The 27,570-nt window shown below is 42.9% G+C and overlaps 4 protein-coding genes across 5 annotated transcripts; 1 reads left to right on the top strand and 3 right to left on the bottom strand.

Annotated features, from left to right (window-relative positions):
* Positions 1–261: 261 nt before the first annotated feature.
* LOC128449274 (uncharacterized) lies at positions 262–7,294 on the bottom strand. The gene is made up of 6 exons (XM_053432347.1): positions 7,025–7,294; positions 5,199–5,322; positions 3,908–3,950; positions 3,758–3,796; positions 3,630–3,662; positions 262–1,782 (listed from the first exon to the last, which is right to left on the bottom strand). The coding sequence occupies exons 1-6, from the start codon at positions 7,066–7,068 to the stop codon at positions 1,436–1,438; spliced, it is 630 nt and encodes a 209-aa protein (XP_053288322.1). The 5' UTR covers positions 7,069–7,294; the 3' UTR covers positions 262–1,435.
* Positions 7,295–10,344: 3,050 nt separating this feature from the next.
* apom (apolipoprotein M) lies at positions 10,345–13,497 on the bottom strand. The gene is made up of 7 exons (XM_053432346.1): positions 13,262–13,497; positions 12,806–12,945; positions 12,108–12,178; positions 11,420–11,554; positions 10,915–11,013; positions 10,784–10,811; positions 10,345–10,691 (listed from the first exon to the last, which is right to left on the bottom strand). Exons 1-6 carry the CDS (start codon positions 13,373–13,375, stop codon positions 10,798–10,800), a joined length of 573 nt encoding a protein of 190 aa, XP_053288321.1. The 5' UTR covers positions 13,376–13,497; the 3' UTR covers positions 10,345–10,691; positions 10,784–10,797.
* Positions 13,498–14,784: 1,287 nt separating this feature from the next.
* Positions 14,785–16,253, bottom strand: glrx3 (glutaredoxin 3). Its single transcript, XM_053432345.1, has one exon. The coding sequence runs from the start codon at positions 16,198–16,200 to the stop codon at positions 15,223–15,225; it is 978 nt and encodes a 325-aa protein (XP_053288320.1). The 5' UTR covers positions 16,201–16,253; the 3' UTR covers positions 14,785–15,222.
* Positions 16,209–27,570, top strand: bag6 (BCL2 associated athanogene 6). Of its 2 annotated transcripts, none has more exons than XM_053432344.1 (25): positions 16,209–16,368; positions 18,008–18,095; positions 18,191–18,308; positions 18,666–18,880; positions 19,000–19,062; positions 19,145–19,267; positions 19,361–19,599; positions 19,774–19,906; positions 20,407–20,607; positions 20,696–20,786; positions 21,215–21,265; positions 21,559–21,905; positions 22,004–22,076; positions 22,207–22,574; positions 22,780–23,038; positions 23,120–23,289; positions 23,382–23,435; positions 23,688–23,796; positions 24,039–24,163; positions 24,603–24,737; positions 25,060–25,116; positions 25,226–25,450; positions 26,230–26,337; positions 26,430–26,576; positions 27,007–27,570. In XM_053432344.1, exons 2-25 carry the CDS (start codon positions 18,015–18,017, stop codon positions 27,100–27,102), a joined length of 3,588 nt encoding a protein of 1,195 aa, XP_053288319.1. In that variant the 5' UTR covers positions 16,209–16,368; positions 18,008–18,014; the 3' UTR covers positions 27,103–27,570. The 2 variants fall into 2 exon arrangements, with proteins under 2 accessions (XP_053288319.1, XP_053288318.1); XM_053432343.1 differs by having other exon boundaries at positions 20,696–20,918.

Genomic DNA, 27,570 nt, shown 5'->3' with positions numbered 1-27,570 from the left:
ATGTGACCTTGTGTAAAAAGATCTCAGGTTACATCCATGATACTCTCTGTTCGTTTGAAAACGGCATTTTAACACCAAGACTGTCCTCTTGAGTGTTTTGATTTAAGGCACAGTCACACACAAGCCAATATAAAAGGGAATGTCATGGGAGGTGTTGTCTGTGTGTGTGTGTGTGTCTGTGAAGATGTTTATGGAACTGTACTCTAAACAAATGGAGGAGGGTGGGGGGGGGGGGGGGCAGGGGCAGATTGGTCTGAATAAGTGGGAAATACGTGGCCCTCACATAGTTAACTTTTAGTAAACTTTGCTCCTTGGTGTTAATCTTGAAGTTGGTTAAAATGTGTGTGCGTCACATCGCTGCTCAATCTTGCACCTGTCTGATGATGCCTGTTGTGGTAACTTTGAATCTGTTACATTCAATACACTGCACTTTAACTTGTTCTCATGTATAACTTTTTTTTAGATTGCGCATGTTTACTGAAGACTCACAAAGCGTCGGCCGACACAAAAATCTTTTTCTCAAAACACAAAACCTTTTTATCACAACACAAAACCTTTTTCTCCAAACACAAAATCGCACTGTCATGATATGAAGATTTTCCCGGCTAACGGTCGAAGGAGCGGCGCCTCGTCATTCCCTGATTCGAACCCGGGATGATGGTTCTGCGCTCGATTCCCTTTGTTATTGATCAATCCTGTTCTACCTACTGTTATGAAAGATTACAAACGCTGTCCGTTCTGCTGTTTATCAGTGGCCATAGCTATGCTGTTGACTTTTCATTGCTTCTTAATAAATACTTGTTGAATTAGACCAGACCGGCTCTTCTCATATTTGGGATAAACGAACACGTTGACAGAGGCGAAGGTTTGCCTCTGATGCTTTGGCGTTTCTGTGACCGGGCCCTAGTTCACATAACACAGGATTGATCACTCATTGGGTATGTGTGTGGCCCTGTAAATAGGAATTGCTTGAATGATAGCTCGTCTCTGACACTCGTAAACAACAGGCTTAGTAACGCTTATCATTTATTTTCCATGTTGCGTTCTAGCCCAGGCTCATGCCCGTTGTTTTTCTTCAGCGAAGGCTACGACCACGTCTGGAGTAAAACGTAATATATGGATCTAGCCTTAGATAGAGCGCAAACCTCCTGCAACCTGCCTGATGGAGCTTTTTAGCATTTTAGTGTTTCAGATGATTAAAAGGCGTAACTTCCCTGTAAAAATAAGATTCACATATTGTTGAACATGACAGAATTCTGTGATTTTGCGTATTTTCTGGTATAAAAGTTAAGTTAAATAACGAAGTAATTAAATAAAAAATCCAGGTGATGATCCACTCCTGTTGATAAATGCTGGTATAGGCCTACGATCATCACACCAGTCCAAGGAAGAATATTTCCTCTTGTATAGTAGCAGACTCAAGAGACCTGCAGTGCTAATGGAGTTGATAAGCTCCCCAGAATGTGCTGTCTCGTCGATAATTCTCTGGGATGTCTAAGCTCACTCTGTCTCCCTTCTTGAGATTGACAATCTTGGCCACCCACACAGAACCCTCTGTCGTGCTGGGGAAGGTTCCCTCCACCAGTTTCCTCATGTTCCTACCGAACCTGGCGTCTCTTTTCAAAATCACAGACTGGGCCTGAGTTTTGATTTGGCGCTCGCTGAAGGTGACCTGGGCGTAGATGAGGTAGAGGCTGTCTTTCTCGCAGTGGATGGAGCCGTTGCTGAGGACGAGCGAGCAGGACACACATCCAGGGGATTCCTCCCAAGAATCGCTCAGAGCTGTAGGAGAGACGTCCAACTTTAGTCTCACAGAAGCCTTTTCAACTCATGCATGAAACTTTAGACAGTGATCGATGAGACCTCCAGGATATAAACTGAAGGCGATCTATTATATTCAGGTGCTATTACTTCTAAAGGTTTCCTCACACTGTCATTGCTACAGCTCCTCTTTTCAGCCTCTGTCTAAAACACTGTGTCGCAGCTGCCGTCTCTTTAAGGCCCCCCATCCCTATGAAGCCCACTCTGCTCTGATTGGCCAGCTGGCTCACTCTGCTGTGATTGGTTGACGCTTCCCACCCGTGTAGGAAGTGTCAGCCTTTTGCTAGTGGGCGTGCAAGACTAGCTGCGTAGTTTGCATTATGCAAATTATGTACATATCTGTGATTAGAGCCCAAAGAAGTTGAAGATACATTTATTTAATTAAAGTGAAATATATTGATGCATTCATTTCATTGATGAACCATTAGGGCCTTTGAAACGTTCACACTCAGATGATCGTCACAGGTTGAATAAACAGTTGATCCTCCAAATAACAGCTCGCTTCAGTCCCCTGACTCTCTGAGGCTGTTTGTTTCCATGGGACTGTAATTCTAACCCAAAGCCTCCGTAAGCCACATCACAGCTCTGCCGCTCGTCAGTTGTGGCTGAAGGAACCCGCTTCACACAGGAAAAGTCAGAGTGGGAGGAACACAGCATGAGACTGGAAACATGACAGCGTTCTGTGTGTCTCGGATGAGGCAGTGGTTCAAACTGGGTGGGCTCTCATACTTACACATTAGAGATGTTCCGTGACATTTTCCCTTTCCCGATACCAATTCAGATACAAGTGCTGTTCTGATACCGGTGCATTTCAAAAAGATAACTTGTGCGACTAACCCTGAGCGGAGGTGATGATTGCAATCATTGTTATTTGGCCGGGCTCAAGATAAACCCTGTACATACAGACAGTGAATGCCACAGAACTGTGTTAATAATCTAGTCTGACAGTCAGAACTGAAGCAGAACAAATAAATAATGTAATACACTGGCTACACCCATTGAGGTCCATTTTGGTCGGGGGACTTTCCGGCGTGACAAATAGCCAATATGCTGACATTTAAGTTAGACCGGGCTAACATTCACGACCGGAAACCACCTCTTCTTCACCGCTCTCAAACCACTACTTGCCGGTGGCAGCACAGTGCAACTGCAGTTTTACAGCAGAAGCATGAAGAAAAGAGCAAGAGGCATCAGTCTCAGTGTCTTTTTGTATAACGGTTATAACGGTATAACGAGCTGAATCAATGTCTGTGTAAAAGGGAAAGTATAGGACAAGGCACCAACGCTGTTTCTCACACGTAATGTGCTGTGATTCTGGCCCATTATATAAAAATCACACATGGGGGGGTGGTCTTGTTTAAAGCGATACACTGGATAGATTTATTTTATGATTCCAAACTGAGAAATTTAAATTATAGCAGGATCCCCCAAACTCTGAAACTGCATTTATTTTCCTTCTTAAAAAGCTTAATCTACGTGTGGTTGTAACTTCTTTTAAATCCAATTATTGTTATTATGAGGTACTAAAGTTTATGATTATGATGATGATGATGATTATTATTACATTCGATAAATTAGAGAAAGTCTGACATTGAAGGTTGATGTTTTACAAAAATTATATTGTTCAGTCTCCCCCTGGAAATATGTCAATTTTTTAATGCTTGAGCAGGTTCTCACAGAATCAAACAAAATACAGCGTTGGGAGTTACAGTCTCATCTATAATCAAATCCAAAGGCCTTGCTGCGTCATCAATTTACAACACAAGAAGAAAATGAATCTGAGTATTAATCAGTATAGCTCTACTTACACTTGATCAGCTGGATGAATGAGGGAGAAGATCCTGAAAAACCAAAAATCATTTGTTTGAAGTAAACTCGTATAAAGGTTTGGAAAACTTGCGTCACTGGCAATAAAGTCATTAAATGAATGTCTTACCGACAGACTTCAAAGGGGCTTCTAAAGGTGAAGTGTTGACTGCAAAACAAAAAGAGTTAAATCCAGTTTCATTCGTACCAATGTGTTTTTAACAAAACGCTACAACAAGGCATCGTTTGAAGTGAACACAGTAAAATCTGCTCGACGTACCTGTCGGCATGACGTTGTCTGGCTTCATTGTCGAGACTGTGTCCTGAAGAAGAGAGAAATCCAACCTTCATCATCATGTACATCATTCCTGTTGTACACCGAGTTCAGATCCACAGACTTCTCTCAAAACTTTCAGGCGTGAGGGAAGTTTGTGTTTTGTGACAGAGGAGATTAGAGGAACTTCCTTATTTTTTATTTAATTTACCGGACAACAGTTCTGCGGTAAATGACAATTTGTAATGCTTCTACAGTAAATCTATCGATCCCATCACCAAGAGTCGTACATCGTTGTGAGTTGCATTACATTGTGTCCATGTTGTGTTCTTTTAATCAGCACGTATGTGTACATGTATTCAAACACTGAAGAACGTGTGAGCCATTATGCTGCTGCCACCCAGGGATGCTAAATGGGAGTCTGCACTTGATACAATGAGGTAAAGACCGGAGACGAAAGATGGATGACATGTGTGCTCCTCTTAAGTGAAGCCAGAACATCTCACCTGGAGTTCCTCCTCCTCCATGTTGGTGGATGGGTCATGGGTCAAAGTAAAAGTCAAATTACATGTTAGATACTGTGGAGGAAAAAACTTCCACAGACCATCGCTAAGGTTGTGGAAATCCCCTGACTAGGTGTCTCTCTGCTGTGATATTGGCGAACAGGGTGTTTCCTTCAGTGGACGGACACAGCAGATAGACACAGAGGAGGATTTCATGTCTTTTTTCTCATTACGTTTTATGAAGCACCTCTTTTATAAGTCCTGGCTTTTTTGAACTTGCAGACAGTTGTTCCATTTTGAGCAACCGTGCTTGTTGTGTAACCTCTGCAGAGCTTATTATTATAAAGACTCAACGCCAGTCTGAGAATTTCTTTATTTCAAAGCTCAAGATGAATTTCCATCACAATACCTTTTTTTTTTATCGAATATATATTTAGCGAGTTCTTATCACACAGATTTATGTGGCTGTTTACAGTGAGCTTGGTTTAATTGTTTATTTGACTTTTTAATTTGGTCCATGACCCGTCAACTAACATGGAGGACGTAGGGTTGTATACAGTCTACGATAATGACAGAGATAAGGCAGGAGCTGCTCGGTGTTAGCACTGACACAAAGCATGTAGTGTGACTGCTATTTTCACACGCACAAACTCTATGAGCACAGGTGATGGATTGAGTAAACAATGGCACGTTTACAACATCACGTAATTTCTTGTGTCAGGTGTCAGAGTGAGTTCCGTGTTGGCTGACAGGGATCTGTGAACGTGGATCTGTTTGGAAACAGGGGAACTGACCTCGGGGGACTTTGATTTGATCGACGACAGAAACGCGGCCATGACCACCACAGCCACCGTGAGGAGACCACACCACACCTGGAGCAGCAGGTACTTGTGAGAGGACCTCGAGTGACCCTCCATCCTGTCACACACACACACACACATTGATTACTCATATGGCTTTGGCAGTGATAGAAAGTATACTGGTACATTTGTTGGACAAAAGTCTAAAGCTGGATATACATTTTTTGTTTGGCAAAGCTTAGTTTTTGTTCTTTTAATGAATCATCTCACATCCTTTTAGATTTTTCTCAGATTAATCAGCTTGAATCACAAGGGATTTTTTCTGCCGAACAAGTGCTTTTATTATGATGAATAATGTTTATTTAGCTGAATATACTTTCAGACATGAGTGTGACTTGTAATTGAGTATATCTTCTATTGTGAGGACTTGGATATTTGTGCTGTTTCTCTGATAAAGGATCTTGATACTTCCTCCATCGATGCCATTAGGGCAACAAACACAAAGTCAGTCAGGTGTAAACAGAAATCCCTCCGTTTTTTCTCATTATTTAAACAACATATTTAAAAGAGTAGACAAAGGAGTTCTAAAGTGTAAAGCCCCAGATTGGCTTCAGCCACCACTGTGCTGCGTCTCAGGGATTTCACCTGAGTGGGGGGGTTTGTGGTACTGCAGAGCGGGTGACATGCCTTGGTACACTTTGTGGTTTGGTTGGTAATTTATTCTGACAGAGACTGAAACTTAGAGATTGACATCTATAACACCGCTGACCAGGAACTACGAGAAGTAAAAGGCAGTCAAAGGTGATATGTACCAAAGTACTTTTACTGAGCTACCGTACTTAATTACATTTTGTCATGCATCTGTACTTTACTTAGGTAGACTTAATTTCAGGTACTTTTACTCCACTACATATATCAGCAAACGCGTGTACTTTCTAGGCACATTTTTTCGTCAACAGCCCCTAGATATTTTGGGGGTGAGGATGTTAAACAGCAGTGACTCATTTGGGAGGACACTAATGAGCTTCACGCTCTGATGCAGTAAAAGATATGCTGTGTACACAATGTAGTACGAGTGAATTTACTCACACTGAAGTACTTGATGCCCAGAATGTGTCTGTCAATCCCACACCAGTAGAACAGGAATGTTAAGAGAGTCTAAGCGTAATTTCCGCGAGCACACTTTGTACCTGGTCCAGGCTCTTTGTTCTGATTTACAAATACAGTGCGTGTGATAAGCAGCAGGTGTAATTCAGCTCCAAATAAACTGTGAATTTAGCATTAGCAGCAAGTTTAACCCACAGTCTATACTTATATAAAATTACAAATATGCTGAAATTATATGAAGAAATCCAAATGCGACACTCATCTTCAGGCATGCAGGCAGGAAAAACCTGAACAGGGTTTATTTGATCTTAACGGACTGCAGCACATCATGAGTGACTCGTATTTCCTCATCTATTTTGTTTCTAAACATCCAAGGACACCCGAGTATATGTCACATGAAAATACAATTGAAAATACATGAATAATCAAAGTAAAACCAAACGTTAGAATCAGATTGGGAGACACAAACCCCTGTCATTGCAAAATGTGTGACACAAGAAGAATTAAGAGTTTTTGAAATCAGACAATTCAAACTGATTCAAAAAGCCTGAAAATGTCACTATGGGTTTTGTTTAAAACATGTTGTTATTTCTGTTTGACAGTGAACCACAGAAAAAACAAGAATATTCTCAGAGCTATCACAGGAATATAAAACAATGTTTTGACAGATGTGTAAGAGAAGAACCAATTTCCCTCTCTGAGTCCTGACTCACCCGCCGTGTGTTGCACCCTCAGAGTCCAGATTCATCTGCTGCATCTCTCTGAGAGACAGGTCAGGTTGACAGGGTTTTCCCTTTCTCTTGGGCTCACAGTGAAGATGAGATGACTTGATCTGTGTGGTTATAGAGAGGAGGGAGGAGGCTGCAGCGTAGGTGGCTCAACATGTGGACAACAATGTTCATTGCAGGTTTGGATGAAACTAAGCAGCACCACAGACCTGTGTGAAACATTGAAGTGATTCACAAAACCAACATTTAGTTTCATATGATTTGGCCCAACATTTTTTTTTGGGGGGGGGGGGGGCAAGCTTTCTCCGACTTTTACCGAAATCCTGAGGGAAGTTGCTGTTTGTAAAATGAAAGCTTGGTCTGAAAACAGTAGCGAGAGTTGATATTTGGTTTAGAAGAATGCCTGAGTGAGACAGACAGAGAGACGAGAGACGAGAGAGAGAGTGAGAGGGTCAATTTCCTTTTTCGTTTTACTGGTTCTGGTTTCACAATCCACGCATGGTAGGGGCATCCCCAACCAACTAGCCTGTGCTCCTGGATACTGTAAATGTCACCAGCTCTCTCCCACCTCATTTCTATCAAGCACACATGCACAAACAAGCACACACACACACAAACACACACACACACACACACGCACACACCCACATACATGGCAAGAGAGGTAGAAGGCTAGATGTGGGCTGTGGGGTGCTGTCCCCACAGGACGATAAGGGAACAAAGACATTTTCACTGTTGTGAAAATGCCCGAACAGGATCGCAAGATTATCTCTGGGTGTCAGCATGATGGCTGTGAAGAAAAAGACTTGTACAACAAATTTACAATAACCTAAATTATCTGTAGCAGGGATGAGATCTGCTTTAGAATGGATATTATTGAGACCAGCAATCCCCTTGAATTCAATGAAGCAGCACCACATTGTTAACTCATAGGTTTCCATGAGTTATTCCCCTTTGGAAATTGCTGAAAATGTAAAAAACAAAAACTACCTTGCAATGTGAAAGAAAGTGAATGGATCCGCCTCCTGATCCGCACTGAGCTTTGTTGTTTTCTGAAACATGTGTTTCATCAAGTTTCATGATAATCTGTACAAAAGGTTTTGTGCAATCCTGCTAAAATTCAAACAACATGGTCTCCGGTCAGAGGGGGAGTCAGGGCGGGGGGGGGGGGGGGGGGGGTGCATCATGTTCCGTAACGACTTCATGAAATACACTCACAAAACAGTTGTGTGCACCGGCCTGGCTCTACTGGTGGGTCGCGACTCCAAAAGGTTCAGAACCAATGGAATTTAATTCCAAATTCAAACAGCAACAACAGTCAAATGCTGCTTTCACATTGGTGTATTATTATCATCAATCCAAAATGTCGTATATGATGTATTTTTGCGTAGATCTTGTTGATATGACTTCTGCATTAATACTACATCAGGAGGGTTGAATGTTTACTCATTTCTTTATATATTATGGTTCTGGTAAAAAGATCTGGATCAGTTCAGTTTGAATCCAAACAGTGAATGTACATAAGGATCCCTTGACACTGTAGCAAGACCAATGAAGTGAAACCAGTCTGACAAAAAGAGACAGGGGATTTCATAATTCTGTTTTCTGTTGTTCTGCTGTCATGCATTTGATTTTTTATCTCCATAAGAATGTCCTGCCCTTTAGCTTACCTGCCAAATAATTGTGTTGCTATGTGACCAAGCTTTATTTACGACAGCTCGGTGTGAGTGTACGGGAATGCCACAATCATGCCGACTCGGCACAAAGTGGCGGGGAAAGGAAGTTAAAAGTGACTGGGATATTAGTTACTATGTAAAACAACAAAGGTGTTGTTGGTGAGATGATGAAATATTCATTCTAAGTGAGCTGATGTTGCTCTTGAAATTCAACACTCCCTCAGCGGGAGAGACATTTTTTCTGGAAATACTAATTAGAAACTAAAGCCCTTTATTCATATGAAACAGATCAGTGAGTTACTTAATAAAGCCACTTTCATTTGTTATGTTTCTTTGAGGGTTTGTATGGAAACTCCAGCAGATTGAGTGTAGCTGAGTTTGTTAATGAGAGGACATCATTCATCATCATTCACAAAGGAATCTGTCCTGTTTGTTCTGTTCAGTGGCATCATGGGAAACCATGGGGGATATTTAGAATTAGCTATACTTCAACGGCAAAATGCATTTGTATTATAAATTAAACAGTGTCGAAGTTGACACTACACACAGCAGCTGAGTGCCTGCACTGAGTCTTTTGCTTATGATACTTCAAGTAAGTGATAATACTTCTATACCACATTAGGATACTGAATTTTATTAAACGTTTATTGTAGTAGACGGATGGATGGACAGAGAGAAGAATGGAAGGACGGACTGACTTTATTGAGTCCCCTGCCTCAGTAAAGGATCTGAACACTTCCTCATCACAGGTGGACCCACACGTCCAAACAGTGCATGTAGACAAGGATCAGATGAGACTGAGTTCAGATCACCAAGCAGAGACCAACTAAGGGAAACCAGTCTGAACAGGGAAGTTCACTTTCTGATTTCTGATGTCATCTGTTGGACTGTTTTCACCTCCATGAGAATGTCTTTCCTTTTAGCTTTCCTGACAAATAGTTGTGTTGCTAAGTGATCAAGTTGTGTTTGTCAATACGACATCGGTTGAGATGTGTTATCGTGACGAGACAAAGCAGAAAGTAAACACAACACTCACGCTGTGCTTTTTACAAAGAGTTACAAAGAGGATAGTGGAATGTTAGACACTGTTTAAACAGCTGGATGAACACAAACCTGCTGCTGGTCACCTGATTTTATATTTACCACCTGTCACTCCCTGTGAGTAAATCTGTACGAGGAACAAGTGATGAGAAACTGCGTGAGGAAGAATCAAAATCTGTAATATATCAAATAAAATCACAAGGTTGCAAAAATGATTGATGTTTATGGACCTGATCCTTACTTTCACATGAGTCTCAATGAGCCAATACTTTTCTTGGCAGAGGAAAAAGGAAAACATCTGAGTGTGTTGTTGAATACACAATCATTAATGAATAATCCTTTATGTGAACGGGTACTTCTGTTCAGTGGCCTGATGGGAAATCCCCGATCTTTACTGTGGGGAGGTGGCTGATTCCTCAGTCACAAAGATATGTGTCTTCAGTCAGCTCAAGCCACATGTGCTTCTTCGTACTGACATTGAAAAGGGTAATGTAAAGGTGACCAAAGGTCATTACCTCATATCACTGGTGTTTTATTAGGTTTTTTCTCATATATAGGAAGTGTTTTAAAATGAATAACCAAAACATCTCCAGAGGGGGAAGAATGTCTGTATTCTGTATTTTTACGTTTTTCATTACATTTATTTAACAAGAAATATCAATCAATCAATCAATCAAATTTTATTTGTATAGCCCATATTCACAAATTACAATTCATCTCATAGGGCTTTAACAGGGTGTGACATCCTCTGTCCTTAACCCTCAGCAAGAGTAAGGAAAAACTACTAAAAACCCTTTTAACAGGGTAAAAATACGTAGAAACCTCAGAGAGAGCCACATGTGAGGGATCCCTCTACCAGGACGGACAGAAGGGCAATAGATGCCACGTGAAATAAACGTATTAATATCCTGGGTGTCCGAGGCCACAGCAACATCCTGTAAGAGATTGAAGAGACTGGATTGTAATTTCTGTGATTCCCGAGGAAGGTATGTAAGGTATGAAAGATCATTAACATGCCGATTCTTACCTCAGTGTTAATATTTAGGTGCAAAACTCTGTAAAAAAAAAGATAAAAGTGACGGATTTAAAGAGACATCTTGAGATTCAGAGACATCAACAAATAGGCAGAAATTTGGAAAAACTGTCAAAGTGCCGAACCTTTTGTTTGAGGTAGTATGACATTCGCCAACTGGTTATGACAAGCTGAATTTTTCAGAAATGTCTTCACAACCTCAGGCTCCACATCATTTTGCCGAGCTGCCGTGTAAAGTAATCGACAAAGGTTGGTTTAGTGCAATAATAAGACAGATAACTGACCAAACTACAGCCAATAGGACAGATAACTGATCAAACTACAGGCAATAAGACAGATAACTGATCAAACTACAGCCAATAAGACAGATAACTGACCAAACTACAGCCAATAAGACAGATAACTGATCAAACTACAGCCAATAAGACAGATAACTGATCAAACTACAGCCAATAGGACAGATAACTGATCAAACTACAGCCAATAGGACAGATAGCTGATCAAACTACTGCCAATAAGACAGATAACTGACCGAACCCTGGTGAAACATGAGCTGGGGTTTTAATGTGACAGTTTTATAGAGGGCTTATTGATAGTTCTTGGGTGAGTGATTCCTTGGAGGCTTCTCACCATAAAGCATGAATCTGCAGAGGGAGTCCTCTGTGTCTGTTTCCTGCAGCGGTGGCTCCAGTTCCTGGAAAATGATGCAGTCGGCACAGTTGGCCCACTTGCCGCTCCAGAGCAGGCTCCTCCGCTGCGGCCTTCCTGGATCAAAACCACAAGTCACCAGCAGGGCAGCGGTACTGGTCAAGGTTACATTTATTTTACACATGCGTTTGGAGAGATGAGATAAATGATATATACTGAGATAAGCTTTGTTGCATGTTCCCAAATTAATTGGTTGAGTAAAATGGTCTTTGTTGTAGAGTCATTATAAAATGTGTCACTTCAGCATTACTTCAATCACACCCCATTGAAAATTCTCTTAGTTTATTTGACCTGAATTTATTCACAGGCCTTTAAAGATGTAATCCCAACCAACAGTACCAAGGGTAGAGGGTGGGTACATCTGTAAAGATTGTAAAGCCTCTCAAGGCAAATTTGTGATATCAGGCTGTATAAATAAAAATTGACTCCGTTGGAATAACAGAAATGCCTCAGAGGTTTTTTCAAATTCGCCATAAAACTTTGGTAAAAACTACTGAATCCCTTTAAACTTGCATAAAATTCCCATCTTCGCTGTCTCTTATAAAACAGGATTAGCTCTGGCCTTCAGGAACTTGAAAGCATCTATGGATGCAGATGGTGCCACAGTTACCCTCCAGTTTCAAATCGACCCGATCAGGATGTAGATGATAGGTCCAGGTCTGATTTATGCAGTTGTCCCCCCTAAAAAACACAGTAAGAAAACCTACATTGAACTTGAAGCAGGTTTATATTGTAAATGAATCTGCAAGAAACACTCAGGACTTTCACTTTTGAAACATTTACACACAACTTCTTCATTGTCACTTCCCTAATTCCATTTTCTATTTAAAATGTTGGGTTTTCTTGGTTCCCGTGCCCCTGACTTGTTTTGACCCCGGCTTCTATAAACCAGTGTAATAAGAAATGTGACATATTATTAGAACAGTCATTGATTGTATAACTAAGCCTTGCTCACATAAAGAAAAATGGGGTAGTAGTGAAGGATTAATGTACCTCCACCACTAGCTATTATAAATTGATAAAAGTATTACTCAATCCAGACTGGGACATGTTATGTGCTCAAATAATTACATAAAATGTAGCATATAAAATAACGGCTATCATGTTACTAACTAATCACCATTGTGTCAAAGCCTCAGATGTAGAGATGATCATGAACGAAATAACGAAATACTTTAATTTCCTTTTTCATTTCACGTCATCTTCATTGGACTTCCAGATGGTGGGATATATATATATTGTGTGTGTGTGTGTGTGTGTGTGTGTGTGTGTGTGTGTGTGTGTGTGTGTGTCTGTTCGCTTCCTCACATGCGCATACGTCCGCTCAGAAGCAGCGTGTCATTGGCCGGCTCCTCCATGGTGAACAAAATGTTGTCAAGTGCTTTGAACTTCTGGATGTCAGCTTCTTTTCGACTGACTGCTGCTATAAAGAACCATTTTCCAAGATACTGAAACACACAGAGATACACAGAGAGGTGGGCTGCGGCTAAAATTCAGTTACTGCACCGAAGCTGCAAGCCCACGACTTGTGACGAAGACCACTGATGGAAAGAACAGAGGCAGTGGAAAGTGTGTGTTGCAGCGTTGATTGTGCACGAAGGTTTAAGTGGGACACTTCTACAGTCAAAAGAAACTCGCTGGTAAAAAAAAAAAAAACGCACACAATAATCGCTGTGAAAAGAAAATTCTAACCCTAACCCAAAATATCATCCATATCGTACCTTTTGCATTATCATAAAAGATAAGCCTAATTTTGTCTCTCACCTGCTCACGGTTGACAGCGTTGGCCGGCAGCAGCTCGGGGGCTGAGCAGGGAGCGACGGCCTGATACAACAAACCGTATAAATAGAGAAAATACGACAGGGCTTCATTCAACATAACTGCCACCGTGGAGTCGACACTTGAAATCCAACCTGATCAAAATGCCTGTTAATCCTACGGGACACTGAATTTGTTTAATGGTTCAACGTGTCACTTGAGAGGAGAGTGGGTGTAAGTGAATGATTAACCTGTTTAGCTGTGATAGCCCCTGACCTACAGATGAGGTGAGTGATAGGCTACATGTGGGATTTCTGCCTCCGTCAATTTAAAGATATAGACTGATAGTCAAATGAATCTTTTTACTCATGTTCCAAAATCAGCTTTTAGGGGAAACTCAGTGAAAATCCATCTCGCTGACTGAGTCACCATCAAATGTAGGAAGTTGTGGTTTCTTTTCTGTTTTTATTAAACAAAGCAGATAATTATAGGAAATCTTAAATTACCCTCAAATACTTAAAGGAACCCGTTAGAAATAGAGCACTGATCATTTGTTTTGAGTCATATCCTTGCTGAATGACAAAGTTCCACACTCTCTGTCAACATTAACCAACTGGAAATCATTAACCACATGTTTGAAGGTAACTGGACTTTTCTTTTTCAACCTACACCTGCTTGTTTGTGTTCTGTGTGGTTTTCAGATTTTAAGAGAAATGTATAAGCACTATCATACAACACTGTTAAAAACAACACTCGTGACAAATACAGTCATGTGAGCACTGCACCTTGAACCCGTTTTCTAACCTGAAGACAATATGTTGTATAATTTGTATGATTTTGAATATGTGATGTACTGTTTATAGTTTGGTCGGTTGTTTGCTTTTGATAGTTGTGTTGAACTGTATTGGCTGTAATATATGATCCTGTCCAGGGACTGCAGATGAAATCAGAAAGGCCCTCAGTAGAGTGCATCTCTCCGCCGAGTCCCAACAGTTCCATTTTAAACTACATTCAAATTCACTAGATCCTGATTTGGATATACACCAAATTCCACAAACTCATAAATATCAGTTCCCTAAACATGCCATGAATTGTTCCCTGGGACGGTGAAAATGTTGTAAATGCATAGAAATTGAACGGGTTCTTCCCTGACCCAAACTACACCCTTCAACCAAGTTTTGTAACAATTTGTTGAGCCTTTATCTGATTTAACTCCACTTAGGGGTTTAAGGCACTGTCGGAGCATTGTTGTGTTAGAAGTTTTGTGTATGTTTGTGTCCACTCCCTGTTTCTATCGCCATTTTGCCAAATTTGAATTAAATGACAGGACTTGTGGATGTTCTGTAATTAAGATTCAGTCCGGACACAGCAAATATTCTTGTTTGTTATAAAATGAGCGCAGTTTCTAAATCCCTCCTCCTTAAATATTCAAAATTCTTTCAGTGTTTGTTTTCATTTTTCTTTGTGCATTCTTAAGTCATGTTTTAAACATTTAACTTTGTATAAGTATGACCATCAACAACAGGATCTGATGTTTTTTTTAACTTTTTAATCATAATGTTAGTGATGAACAAACGAGTGCATGTGGACTTTGCATTTAAACCTAAACCAGAGGGCCACATACACAACATAAACCCGTTGTTAAGTGCGAGGCTTGACAATATCAACTGAAGTCGTCGGTTTCCCCAGTGACTGACAGAAAGGGATTTATAAAACAAGGCCAAGCGCCGCCACCACTCGAGTGTCAGTTTAAACATTTCTCAAAATGTGTTTTAGAATTACTCCAAGTCACATCTCTGCCACACTAGTTAAGTTACGTGAGTAATCTCTTTATTCACTACTGGTATCTCTATTATATAAATTGTCTCTCTCTTCCTGGTGCTCCTGTAGTTTGGCCTCAGTGACAGGAGGCCGGTGTGTGGGCCTCCGTGGTGACCTCTTCTTCTCGCCCTCTGCCTGATGCCATCCTAGGACTCCCCCTTCAGCACCGACACCAGCTCCCCGCTCTCCTTCAGCTCCTTGACTATGTCCAAGCCTCCGATCAGCTCTCCCTTCACGTAGAGCTGGGGGTAGGTGGGCCAGTTGGAATAAGTCTTCAGACCCTGGCGCACCTCCTCGTCCTGCAGGATATCGAAGGTGTCATACTCCACCCCGGCGCCGTTCATGAGCTCCAGGATCTGCCTGCTGAAGCCACACCGGGCCTCCTCCTTGTTGCCCTTCATGAACAGCATCACCGGGCTCTGGTTGATGACGCTCTTGAGCCGGTGCTCCGGGGTGGCGGCCTTGGGGCAGGTGTTCTCCAGCTCCCCAGACTCGGCCAGCTCCTTCACGATGTCCAGTCCTCCCACCAGCTCCCCGTTCGCGTACAGTTGAGGGAAGGTGGGCCAGTTGGAGAAGATCTTCAGCCCCTGTCGCACCTCCTCGTCGGACAGGATGTCGAAGCTGCTGAACTGGACGTTGTGGGTCTTCAGCAGGCCCACGATCTGCCGGCTGAAGCCGCAGCGGGGCTCCTGCGAGGACCCCTTCATGAAGAGCATGCAGGGCGCTGCGTTGATCAGCTTCTTCAGCCGCTGGTTCAGGTCCGCGGGGCCGCTCTCCACCGCCCCGGCCTGGCTCCCGCTCACCGCCAGGCGCTGCACCTTCTTGGTGAGCTCCGGAGCGTGGGCCCCGTCCAGGCTGTCCACCCGCTCCCCTGCCTTGAAGAACAGGAACGTGGGCACCGAGGAGATCTCATACTTCTCCGACACCTCCGGCACCGCTTCCGCCTCCAGCTTCACGAACGTGGTGTGCGCGTGCTCCTTGGCCAGCTCGGCCATCACCTCGTTCATGTGGACGCACTGCGGGGCCCACGCCGCCTGGAAGTGCACCACGGTCAGACATTTCCCCGCTTTGGCGAGAATGTCTTCAAACTGCCGCTGGCTGGTCGCCTCCACGAAGTTCGCCATTTTTCTTTCCCTTAGCACTTCCGGTATCACCTCTACGTCACATCCGCCGTGCAGCCTGGTAGCTTCCAGGTAGCAGAGCTCGTACCAGGAAGTGAATTGCGTCTAATTTAGTGATAAGAAACCCGCTGCTGACGCTGGATAAGCCCGAAAGCTAGTGCGACTGCTAAGGTACAGTTCATGCTAAAGAGAACCCAAAGACCCGCTGCCGCCGGCACGATAAGCTAATTGTACCGGGTCGTTATGTTAGCATTAGCGTAGCCCGCTCGGCCACACCGAGGACGTTTGTAAAGCTTAGCTAACCCCCTGCTAACAAGGGCTAGCGGCAACTAACGGTAGCGGGCTAACGCTAGCCGACGAACGTCCGCGTTACATGTTATAAAGTGTGTAGTTAATGTTCGCGCGAACGACTCCGAGATACAGACACGACAACGTAATATCACCGACGCGAAGCTAACAGCAGCGGCCACCAGGCTAGCGTCGGTGGTCACCATTTTCACATTTATCAAACCTGTTTATAGACGATTATGGGAAAACAAAACAAACAGCAAGACGCGCTAATTAGCCGACGGGTTCCCATCGAGTCCCCATCACATCAGGGTTAGTTTTAAAACCTCTATGGTTCGATTCCCGTTATTAGACTGTACTGACAGTGAGAGTGCAGAGGCCTGTGTCCAAGCCTTTGTTTGATTTGGGTAAATATCAAAAGGGAGATTTAATCGCCTTTGTCACGCCTGAACCTGGCATCTAATTAAAACATCTAACTTAAATAGATGTATAGTTTTGAATTGTTTCTGCTGTGCCCACATTTGGACCAGATCTAGATCCACAGTACACTATGACTTGTCATGTCTCTACTCGATCACCAGGATCTTCCTTGTTTTGTCCATCCAAACATCAGACGAGGACTAGATATAGAACCACTGAAATAACAGGGAGAATGTGTTTTATAAAGGGTTTTTAGATTTGCAAAACCTCTATTTTATTTATGAAAAGGGTGATTAAAAACATTTTATTTAGACTCTCCAGACCTGTACTGTACTCACATTTAATAAAAATACAGTTTTTAAATTGAGTAAATATGTCATGTACTTGTGAAAAGGCAGAAGACTGTAATATCCCTGTTTTTCTCACATGTTGACCAGATCTTGATCCACAATAAACTTTAATCTAGATTTGTAACGTCTTTACTCTGTTAGTAAAAACAGGATTTTTCCAGCTATTTGTCTGTCCAAACTTCCTCAGAGCAATTTTCGATAAAAAAGAGTATATTTAAATATTCTGTTTGTTAAAACCTGTTTTTTTCCCCCATCTAGACCTCATAACAGATCTAGTTAAAAAAATTGTTGGTTTAATCTGGATCACATTTATCCAGAGGAGCCTCATCACATTCAGATTTGAGACATTTTAAACCAGAATCTGCAGCCATCTCCTTTATATTTGGCACATGGTTATTTTCTTTAGGTATTTTAATAACTACTCTGTTTGTTCATACTGTTGATTCTAGTTTCCCATTAAGCAAAACATGCTGAACTTTCACTGGTCTCTGTTTTCATTAGTGTTAATTTAGTATTTTTGAAGATAAACACTTGCTGATTAGTCAGTTATTTAACATAAAAATGAACAGATCAATAAAGCAATAACAATTAGTCAAGGTTGCAGCAATGATTGTGATTATTGGATGAGTTACACATACTTTGATTGGGGTAATGTTTAAATGGTTGACAGGTTTATATTTTAACTGCAAAATGCCTTGCTTGGTGTATCCTAATCCAAATTGTTTAATTCTATTCATGTTTTTATGATACAGTAACACCATGGAGGAACAAACTGCAGAGATAGAAGTGACAGTCAAAACCTTAGACTCACAGAGCAGGACCTACACTGTTGGCGGTCAGGTAAATTCTTCAATTCCTACTGAATCTGGAGAGCATTCTCATTTCCAGTCAGCCTCTGAAGTCGTTTAACTCAGGTCTCTTCCACCCTTTTGTAGTTGACAGTGAAAGAATTCAAGGACCATATTGCTCCCTCAGTGGGTATCCCTGTGGACAAACAGAGACTGATCTACCAGGGCAGAGTGCTACAGGATGAGCGAACTCTGGCAGACTACAGTAAGTACTTCATTAATTGTGATTTAATCTTGTTTTAAAGGGATTTTTAGGTTTCTCTCTGTACTACTTCCCGTGTTGGTTAGTTTCAGTGTAACACCAGTTCTCTAAAAAACGGTCCCTTATTTATTTATAATTTCAGCAAAACTTGTCAGCAAATAAGTAGAGTAGAGTTTACTTTGAGGTTTTCTGTTATTGTGAAATTTGCTGAAATCATCAGCATCTATCTTGAGAAATTATGTTTATTTTTTTATTATTAGATTTATCTTGGAGCTCACCAACCCATGTCTTAAAATAAATACTGTGAAGTTAAACTGTCTTCTGTGCACAGATGTAACTGTAGTGCTCTTGTTGTCCCAGATGTGGGTGGCAAGGTGATACACCTTGTGGAGCGGGCGCCTCCTCCGCCCTCTCAGCCTGGCTCAGGGTCAGGAGGCACTTCGGCTGACAGTGGCCCCTCCTCGTCCTCCCAAGGAACATCCCAAGTTCCTCCACATGATCGCAACGCTAACAGCTACGTGATGCTGGGCACCTTCAACCTTCCTGTCAACATAATGGACCCCCAGCAGATACAGGTACATGTTTTATCATGTTTCATTTCATTACAGCCACGACTAACACAGAAGGTTACTCTTGAGTGTTAACTGTGGATTCCAAAGGTTTGTTAATTCAGTGTGTGGCTCTTCTCGTGTAGATGTCAGTCCAGCAGATGGTAGGGGAGAGTGCCAGAAATGCCAGGGTCACAACCAGCACTGGGGTAAGATACAGAGTCTGCTTATTCTACACAAAGCCACATGACATCACCCCGTTTCGTTAATTGTCACTTTTTTCCGTTTCAGAGCAACGGGTCTGTGAATGTGCACATTGATATGGACCAAGCGGTGCAGAGCGAGCCGAGGCTGAGGCTGGTGCTGGCTGAAAACCTACTGAGGGACGTCAATGATGTCATCCAGCGAATGGAGGTGAGAGCTCAACTTTCAAATTATTCCTTCGGCAAAGCTCCAGAGAAACCGCCGCCTTATCAGTAACTAATTCTGTCTTGTGTCTGTTTTTAGACTCGGCCGAGTGACGCAGCCTCCCAAACTGAGACAGCATCTGCTGCAGCTGCTGCTGCTGCTGCCGCCGCTCCTCCTACTACTGCTGCTGCTGCTCCCCCTCCTCTCTCCTCTTCTTCTACCTCCTCCACTCCATCTCCTTCCCAGCCCATGGACACCTCCCCACCTCCAACAACTCCCCCACCTGCACCCGCTGCTTCAGGACAGTCTGAGGGACCAACCCCCCAACCAGGACCCAAGTGAGACTTATGATTTTAACTTATCCCGCATATTATACTTTTGTGAGAATCAACACAAGCAATTCAGTTTTTTTTTATCAAGGGTAAATTTGAAAGCATCCTTAAATTTGTTGGCATATAATCAATGGAATGTGTTTGAATGTGTCACACGTTTTGATTGCTTTCCTTCTCTAGTCATCCCAGCCCATCAGATCTGGCAGAGATGTTGTCCGAGCTAAGGAGGGTAGAGGAGAGACTCCAGCCCTTCCTCCAGAGAGCTCACACCATCCTGGAGACAGCCACCACCACAGAATACAACAACAATACAGTAGGATTCAAACAGACACATAATAATTCACTGCTCATCTCTGGTGTATACTGAAACCAAAGACTCGTACATGGCCTTGATAATACGATGAGTTTTGTTGAGGGTGGACACGCATGTTCGTTTTTATAATCTTTGTTTCTGTCTTGCTTAATAACGTGTGTATATATTTTGGAATGGTTATTTATAAATATCTCCGGCCTCAGTTAATTAGACAGGTAGCCCAATTGAATTAATAACCACTTTGTAGCTGCAGAGGGCGCTGTTGCTTCGTTGATCTTTTATATGTCATATTTTAACTGAAAATCCATTCAGATTATGTGATTAGGATTTCAAATGAAATGTGTATATATTATACAACTGTGGAGAGTTTGTTCATATGATTGGTTGGATGGATGAATTGTCCGAATTTGCAGGAATCCTCGTCTATATTAATGTATATTTTTGTAAACTATTTATAGTCAATATCATTTTTAAGCTGATATATATATTGTCTGTTACAGGAGAGAGAGGAGGACCAGCGAACTCTCGTCTTGACAATGGAGTGTCTCCGGCTCCTTGGTAACGCCCTTGTGGCCCTCAGTGACCTGCGACTGAACCTCATGAGCCCTGTGCCACGCCACCTGCACGTGGTCCGTCCTTTCTCCCACTATTCCACCCCGGCAAATATGCCTGGAGCCGTACACCACCACATCCCAGTGCAAGTAAGAGAACACAAATACATTTTAGACAGATGGTGATGTGACCCTTCAGTTTGATTTGACTTGACTGTTCTCGCATCTTCACCAACAGATGAACATGGGCGCCACAGTGACTGTTGGGGCTAACAGCACTGAGGGAACGACCACGACCACCCAGTCGGCCAGCCAGTCGGAGCAGGCAGGTCAGGGACAGACCTTTCCCCCACAGACTTCCGCGTCCAATCAGCAGGCGGGACAGGGACAGGCTGGCCCCCGGGTCATCAGAATCAGCCACCAGGCAGTCCCGGTGGTCATGATGCAGATGAACACGGATGGTGTGTTGTCCCGTATCCGTCACTGATTGAATGCTCCACTTCATTAAAGGCGTTTGTCTGTCACGTTGCTGGGCGGCAGTGCATTGGAATAGAATGACTGCACATATGGCGCCACTTCATCCTCCATGCCCTGCTGCCACGAGCGTTGGCCGACTGGTCTGAAGAATTTAATGATTTATAGGCTTAAATCTTATCAGTCTTTTGTTTGTTGATGTTATTGCAAATGCACTTCTTTGGAGTGTAACATACTATTACACGGGAGGTTAAACAATTTTTTGTGTTGTGTTTGTGTGCAGGCCAAGGTGCAAACCCTGCAGCAGCTGGTCAGCAAATGCCCGGACAACCAGGTAAAGGCCAGTTTAAAGAGGATTAATCAATAAATTAATCAATTGACAGGCAAGTTATCAGCAATGTCAAATATTAGATAAAATATTGATATAATTTAAACAAACAAAGTCGACTTTGGCTTCAGGAAACAATGTAGGAAAATGATAATGATATTAATCATTGATAATGAAAGGTTTTAGCTGAGGCTATAAATCCTTAATTTAGTGACATTAAATAATTCGTCTTATTTTCTTCTGATCACAAAAACAAGAACTCACATTGTTCTGATTCCCTGCTCGGTTTCTGCCTCCAGGTGTCCTCCCCCCCGACTTTATGAGGAACCTCATGCAACAGATCAGCCAATACGCCGCTGCTGTAGCTACTAGTGCTGCCACCGCCGCTGCCACCGGCCAGCCAGTCCCACCACAGCCCACCCCTCCCGGCTACAACTCCACAGCCAACTCTTCGACTACCACCACGGGTCCTAACACACCCACCACCACCCCTACTGCTCCCCCACCACCTCCCCACACTGGACCCCAGGCCAGGGTTGTATTCACCCGACCCCCATTTGCACCCAACATGCCCCCTCCGGCGTTTGGCACTAGGGGAACCACCATCAATGTGAGGGCTGCCATGCCAGGTCAACAGCCAGGACAGGTGTGAATACTGTTTTCAGATTTGAGACCTGTGTGATTGTTGAGGCTGATTGTCAACAAATTCAGTATTTGAGACAAATACAAAATCTTCCCCCACAGGCTTTCAACCCTGCTGCTCTCAACCAGATGATTAGTGGACTAGTCGGACAGCTTCTGCTGCCGGGACAAATGGGTAAGATCATCCGTTCGTTCAATTTAGATTCAGACTATTAACAGCATTTCTGTCATTATGGGATTCATTTACTTAAAAGAGATTGGTAATCCATTGCTGTTAATTAATATTTCAATCTGTTTTTCCACAGCTGGTCAAACTGTCACATCCTCATCCTCCTCATCCACATCCACACCTTCCTCCACCTCCTTCCCCCCCTCTCAAACTAGCACCTCTTCCTCCTCCTCCTCCTCCTCTTCCTCCTCCTCCTTTTCTTTCTCCACCTCTGGACCAACACCTCCACCCACTGCAAACAATACTAGTTCAATGAGCCAGAATGAGCCCAACCCCAATGAGCCCCAGTCCCAGGAGATGCCCCCAGACCTCAGCCAGCTCCTGGGTTCCCTCCTGGGTGCAGCTGGTGCAGCTGGTGTCGGCCCCGGAGGAGCCCCTTCCATCACGGTCACCACATCTGGTGTTCCAGCCTTCATCCAGGGAGTCAGCGAGTTCATGCAGCAGGTGAGAGTTTGAAAGTGTGGCACTTAGTTTGTGGGTTACTTTTATTACACAGGATTTCATCAATAAACTGTTTTTATATAATCATATTGCAAATAAAATTGTATTTTATTTAGTAAATGACTCACAGTGTATGTGTGGACAAATTTGTATCTAATAAAACAAATTACTGTGTGTTAATGTTAACAAATCCTCATTTCCTCTCCAGGCCCAGCCCATCTTTACTCCACCCCCACCTCCCTCTGGTAATGCTCCAGCTCCTGGTTCAGGGCCCAACCCGATGCCTAATCCCACTGGAGCGGCTGAAGCCCTCAACCCAGAGTTATTCACAGGTATCGTCCGTGGTGTTCTCAGCACCATGATGGGCTCACTGGGCCAAACCCAGAACGACACAGAGAGCATCGCTCAGTTTATGCAGAGGCTGTCGCAGGCAACCAACATCTTCATCAGTCCCGAGGATCCTACCGGTAAAGAACAGCACAAAATGTAGTGAATGAGCATTATCTGTTTTTCCTTCCTTTATTTTTTGGTTTATTTGTGGTTCACAGGGTTTTTCGGCGAGCTGCTGATGTTGGTGTGCCAGACGTTCACCATGTCAGACCTGGTGATGCTTCTTCACGGCCAGCACCAACCCCTTGGTCGCATCCAGCCTCAGCTGTCCCAGTTCTTCACCCAGAACTACCTCAATGGCAGAGAGCCCACCGACCAGAATATTGCTGTTAGTACGACTCACCAGGAATTCTCACTCATATTTCTCTTTTGTGTAATTGACCGGTAAATGTTTTATTTTTCCTTCCTCCCGTAACACAGGAGGCTGCAGAGAGCCTTGTTAACGAACTGGAGGAGTACATCACCGAGAGCTTTGTAAGTCCCTGAAATCCTCTCCTCATCCAATAAAATACAAAATAGTAACTATTGAAATGTGATCAAATCATTTCTTACACTATAAGATATTAATTTATGAAAGCTAAGATGATCAAAGAAGTTGTGATAAGATGCCTTCAAGGATTTCTCTTTAGTCCATCTACTCGTTAAGGCTTTACTGAAGAAATGTTGGAGCCGATTTAGTGACCTTCGAGTAATTTTTTGCACCTTCTTTACTTTCAACCCCCTCAGAGAGAGTCTTCAGTCACCGTGCTGGACGGCGTTGATGTTACTCAGACCAACATGTCCTTCTTCAGACAGCAGCTGACTCGTATCGCAACACATATTCTGCGCTGCAATGGTAAAAGAGACTATTTCTCTTTGTCTAGTGTTCTAGTTTGTGTTTTCTCCATTTGTGTTGTGTGGGTTGTAGCACTAAAGATTATGCTTTTTGAATTACTAATCAGGGATCCTGAAGAAAAAATGACCAAATTAAAGTAAAAGTGTCTCTGTAGCAAATGTACAGCCTCTGCTAACAAAATACATTTTTCGTGCAATGTTTTTCTATATTATTATTCAATTTCAATATTTCTTCTCATCCAGATGAGTTGTTTGGCCCCCGGTTGCTGCTGATGTGTAACCAGGCTCTGTTCGAGTGTCTGGCCCTCAACCTGCACTGCCTGAGAGGAGACCAGAGAGCTCTGACTGCAGTCATCAACCACAGAATAGTTAGTACACTCACGGGAAATGGAAATCTGTATTCTCTAAAATGACCAGCAGATGGCGACTCCAGTTCTTGCAAAAAGAAATGAAGTCAGTTTCTATAGACATCTGTAAAAACTGACTCAACTTTTCTCTTTATTTTATAACGTCAGTAATCCATTTTCTAAGGTGTTTATGGTCTCAAACTCAAATTTTAAGTCTTCTTCATACAGCATGATGTTCATTTCATAAATGATGGGCCCTTTTAGAATCAATTACATGATTAAGCATGTGTGATTGACTTTGATAGTGACTCAACATGAACAAGCATCACTTGGACAAGAGTGGAGATTTCTTTGGTGGTCACACAATTTAAAGCTTTAATCAATCCAGAGAGAAAAATACCAAAAATAAACAACACATCAGCTGCTGTGAAGTAAAAACTGAACTTCCTTGTGGTTGCAGCGAAGGATGTCAAGTGACATCAGCCCCAGCCTGGTCAACTGGATGACCAGCATGATGACGATGAGGCTGCAGGTGATTCTGGAGCACATCCCGATCACACAGGAGCAGATCCAGAACTACATCGTTCACACACAGGTAACGCATCAAACACACAGCCTGTTTTATTTGATTCATGTGTTAGTGGCTGTTAGGGTTGGTGGCTCTCTTATGTTACCTCTCAGTGTTCAGTTACTTACAGGTTGTTAAAAGTTTGATGTTTTCTCCTTTCTGTATCTATATTTGATTTTCTGAGTTTAACATTTGTATCAGTTTCCTTCCCAACTGAACACATGAACTCAGGTATATGCAAATAGAGTAGCGTGCGAATAAAGCCGTCCGTCTGATGGCTCTTACATATCGTGTTTCTTTAGACTGCACGTCTGAAATGGCTAATAAATATTAGATGCCCTTCTTTCAGCGAGATCAGTCTCCTGCAGCTGGCACACAAGAGCCTGAACGAGCACAAAGTGCAACGGTAAGCATGGTGTGTCTTTGAGAATCCTCCGTGGATCAACCTTAATATGACATTTCAGGCTCCGCTTTGACTTTCGGTTTCCTCACTTCACTCTTCTCTCCCTCTGAAGGTCTTGGACACCCTCTCACCAGCTGCAGCAACCACAGCGGAGGAGGCCATGTCCGTGTCACACGACACAAGGGCAACGTCACGGGAGACGAGGGTGTTGCCTGGAGACCTGGGGGCCGCAGGAGGGGCCGCCCCGTTAGGAGGCGACATGGCAGCAGCGGGAGCAGAGGGAGGGAGCGAGGATTCTGCTGGAGAGTCAGAGGCCTGGGCGGCTGCTGTTCCCCCTGTAAGAGAACACACAGTTTGTTCACTGTTTTTAATAACACGTCATTTTGGTTGTGTGTAAATGTGAAACAAATTGCAACAAAGCAGGAGGTCAGGACATTCGGCTCCTGGACATGTTCCCCTGTTAATCTGGAGGATCAGACAGTTTTTATAGGAACTGTTTCTGCTGTAGAAATGTTTCCAGTGAAAACTGTTCTAAAGTTCTCAGAGTAGCAGGGACATTGTTTCTGGAAATACAAACTGACTGAGATCGTCTTTAAACTACACTCAGATGTCCTTTAATACACTAAAAAGTGTTTGGGTCCCAGGATAAGAGATGGGAGATAAATTCCAAAGCTAAAGTTAAAGTTAATGAAGCCTCTGAAGTCTGTGTTTGTCTAATCAAGTGTCTCCTTACCGAGCTGCGGTGGAAGACAGAGGCTTTGATGCTTTTGATCCATAGTTTAAAATAAACTTGAAAACTTTTTAATATCACTCTAAATGAAGCTATGTCCATTAGACTCTTTGTAAGAACTTTTCCTGGCACATTAACCACCACTCACCTTTCACCCATATATAAATTAACTTGCATGCAGACTAGAACAGAATTAGTTACCAGAAACTGACCAACGATTCAGCTAATTGGATGAAGTTACGTGCCTAAAAAACTTATATCACTTATATTTTTTAAGACCTTTGATTTGTAAAATTGTATTTAAGACATTTTATTGCCTCCTGAGGACCCGCGGTCACCCTGGATACCCCTGGTTACCCATAACCCTCCTTGTGTTTGTGGTGTAGGAGTGGGTGCCCATCATCAGGTGTGATATGATGACCCAGAGGAAGATGAAGGCCCAGCCGCCGCTGTCTGACGCCTATTTGCATGGAATGCCAGCGAAACGCAGAAAGGTGACCAGGTCGTTTCCAGCTTCACTCTTCACATTATCAGCTTCACATGTCATCACCTAATTGACCATGTTTGTACGTGTGTGTGTTTTCAGACCGGACAGGGTGGTGCCAGCCTCCTCTCCCTCTCTGACGCAGTGAGTCAAGCAGCCAGGACGGCCGGAGTCAGGCCCATCACCTCCACTGAGCGACTACAGGACGATCTGGAGACACAGGAGACAAAGGAAGCGTACGCAGAACAGGTAACTGCTCATCGTGTTGGCTACTAACGACCTCAGCATTGATTTGTGTTAGGTTTCTGTTGACTTTTCATTTGCTAGTTACAAAGCTGAGCATCAGGGTTTTGAAGATGTTCAGTCACGTTTGCAAGCAGCTTCACAACAAACTACATATTTCCAGTGTCTTCAACCTTGTTTTCAGTTTGATAAACCTTGAATTGAAACAGTTGGCCCTGGGATAAAGGGATTTATCCACAGAATAACAGTTTTCCTTTATTTGTAAACTTGTTGACCTTTTAGTTTATTCATTTATGATTTAAACGATCATTTAATTAATCTAAAAATACAGTTGTATAACATAGAAACACTGCAAACGTCACAAAGTCACATTTGGACAAAGTGCCTCTTTCTTCCACCTCAATCTTGACCGTTTCTCTTCTTCTTCTCCTCTCAGGTCAAAGCCGACATCAAGAAACGAGTGAGAGAAGACCCGGATTTCAACTCTCAGCAGTTCCCCAACTCGCATAGAGCCTTCTCATCAGACTCATAATCAGCTGCAGCCCACCAGCGCTCTAGCTGTCTTCTTCTGTGTTCATTTCTCGGATCATCGTTTAACTCCCCCGACCACTCGCTGAAGCTTCTCCCAACTGTGTGTTCCGTTTTTAAGCAGTTAGCAGCTCTCCCGTCTAATTTCCTATTGCTAATGTGACTGCTTCCCCAGTGCCTATTTATTACTTAGTGTTTATTTAGGTCAAAACCTTTGCTGAGAGAATGTTCCTGATCCAAAAGATGATATATTAGATTTAAGTTTCACTAAACCTGGTGACTTTAATTCTGTCTGGTTCCCTTGTGTCCGTCGGTTTTTCTTTTGCTCTCTTATCCTCGTGTAGCTTTGTTAATATTGAGCCTGAGTTCTAGTTATGTAGTGGACTTTTGCCTTCCTCTCGATCAAGCGCAAGAGTAAACTTTCATGTGATGAACATGCTGTACAGTAAGCTTAATAAAAATCTTGATACAA

Source organism: Pleuronectes platessa, chromosome 10 (assembly GCF_947347685.1).
Source record: "Pleuronectes platessa chromosome 10, fPlePla1.1, whole genome shotgun sequence".
In the NCBI taxonomy this organism is placed as follows: domain Eukaryota; kingdom Metazoa; phylum Chordata; class Actinopteri; order Pleuronectiformes; family Pleuronectidae; genus Pleuronectes; species Pleuronectes platessa.
Note: the sequence above shows the minus strand (reverse complement) of the source record. Positions and strands in the feature narration are given on the sequence as shown.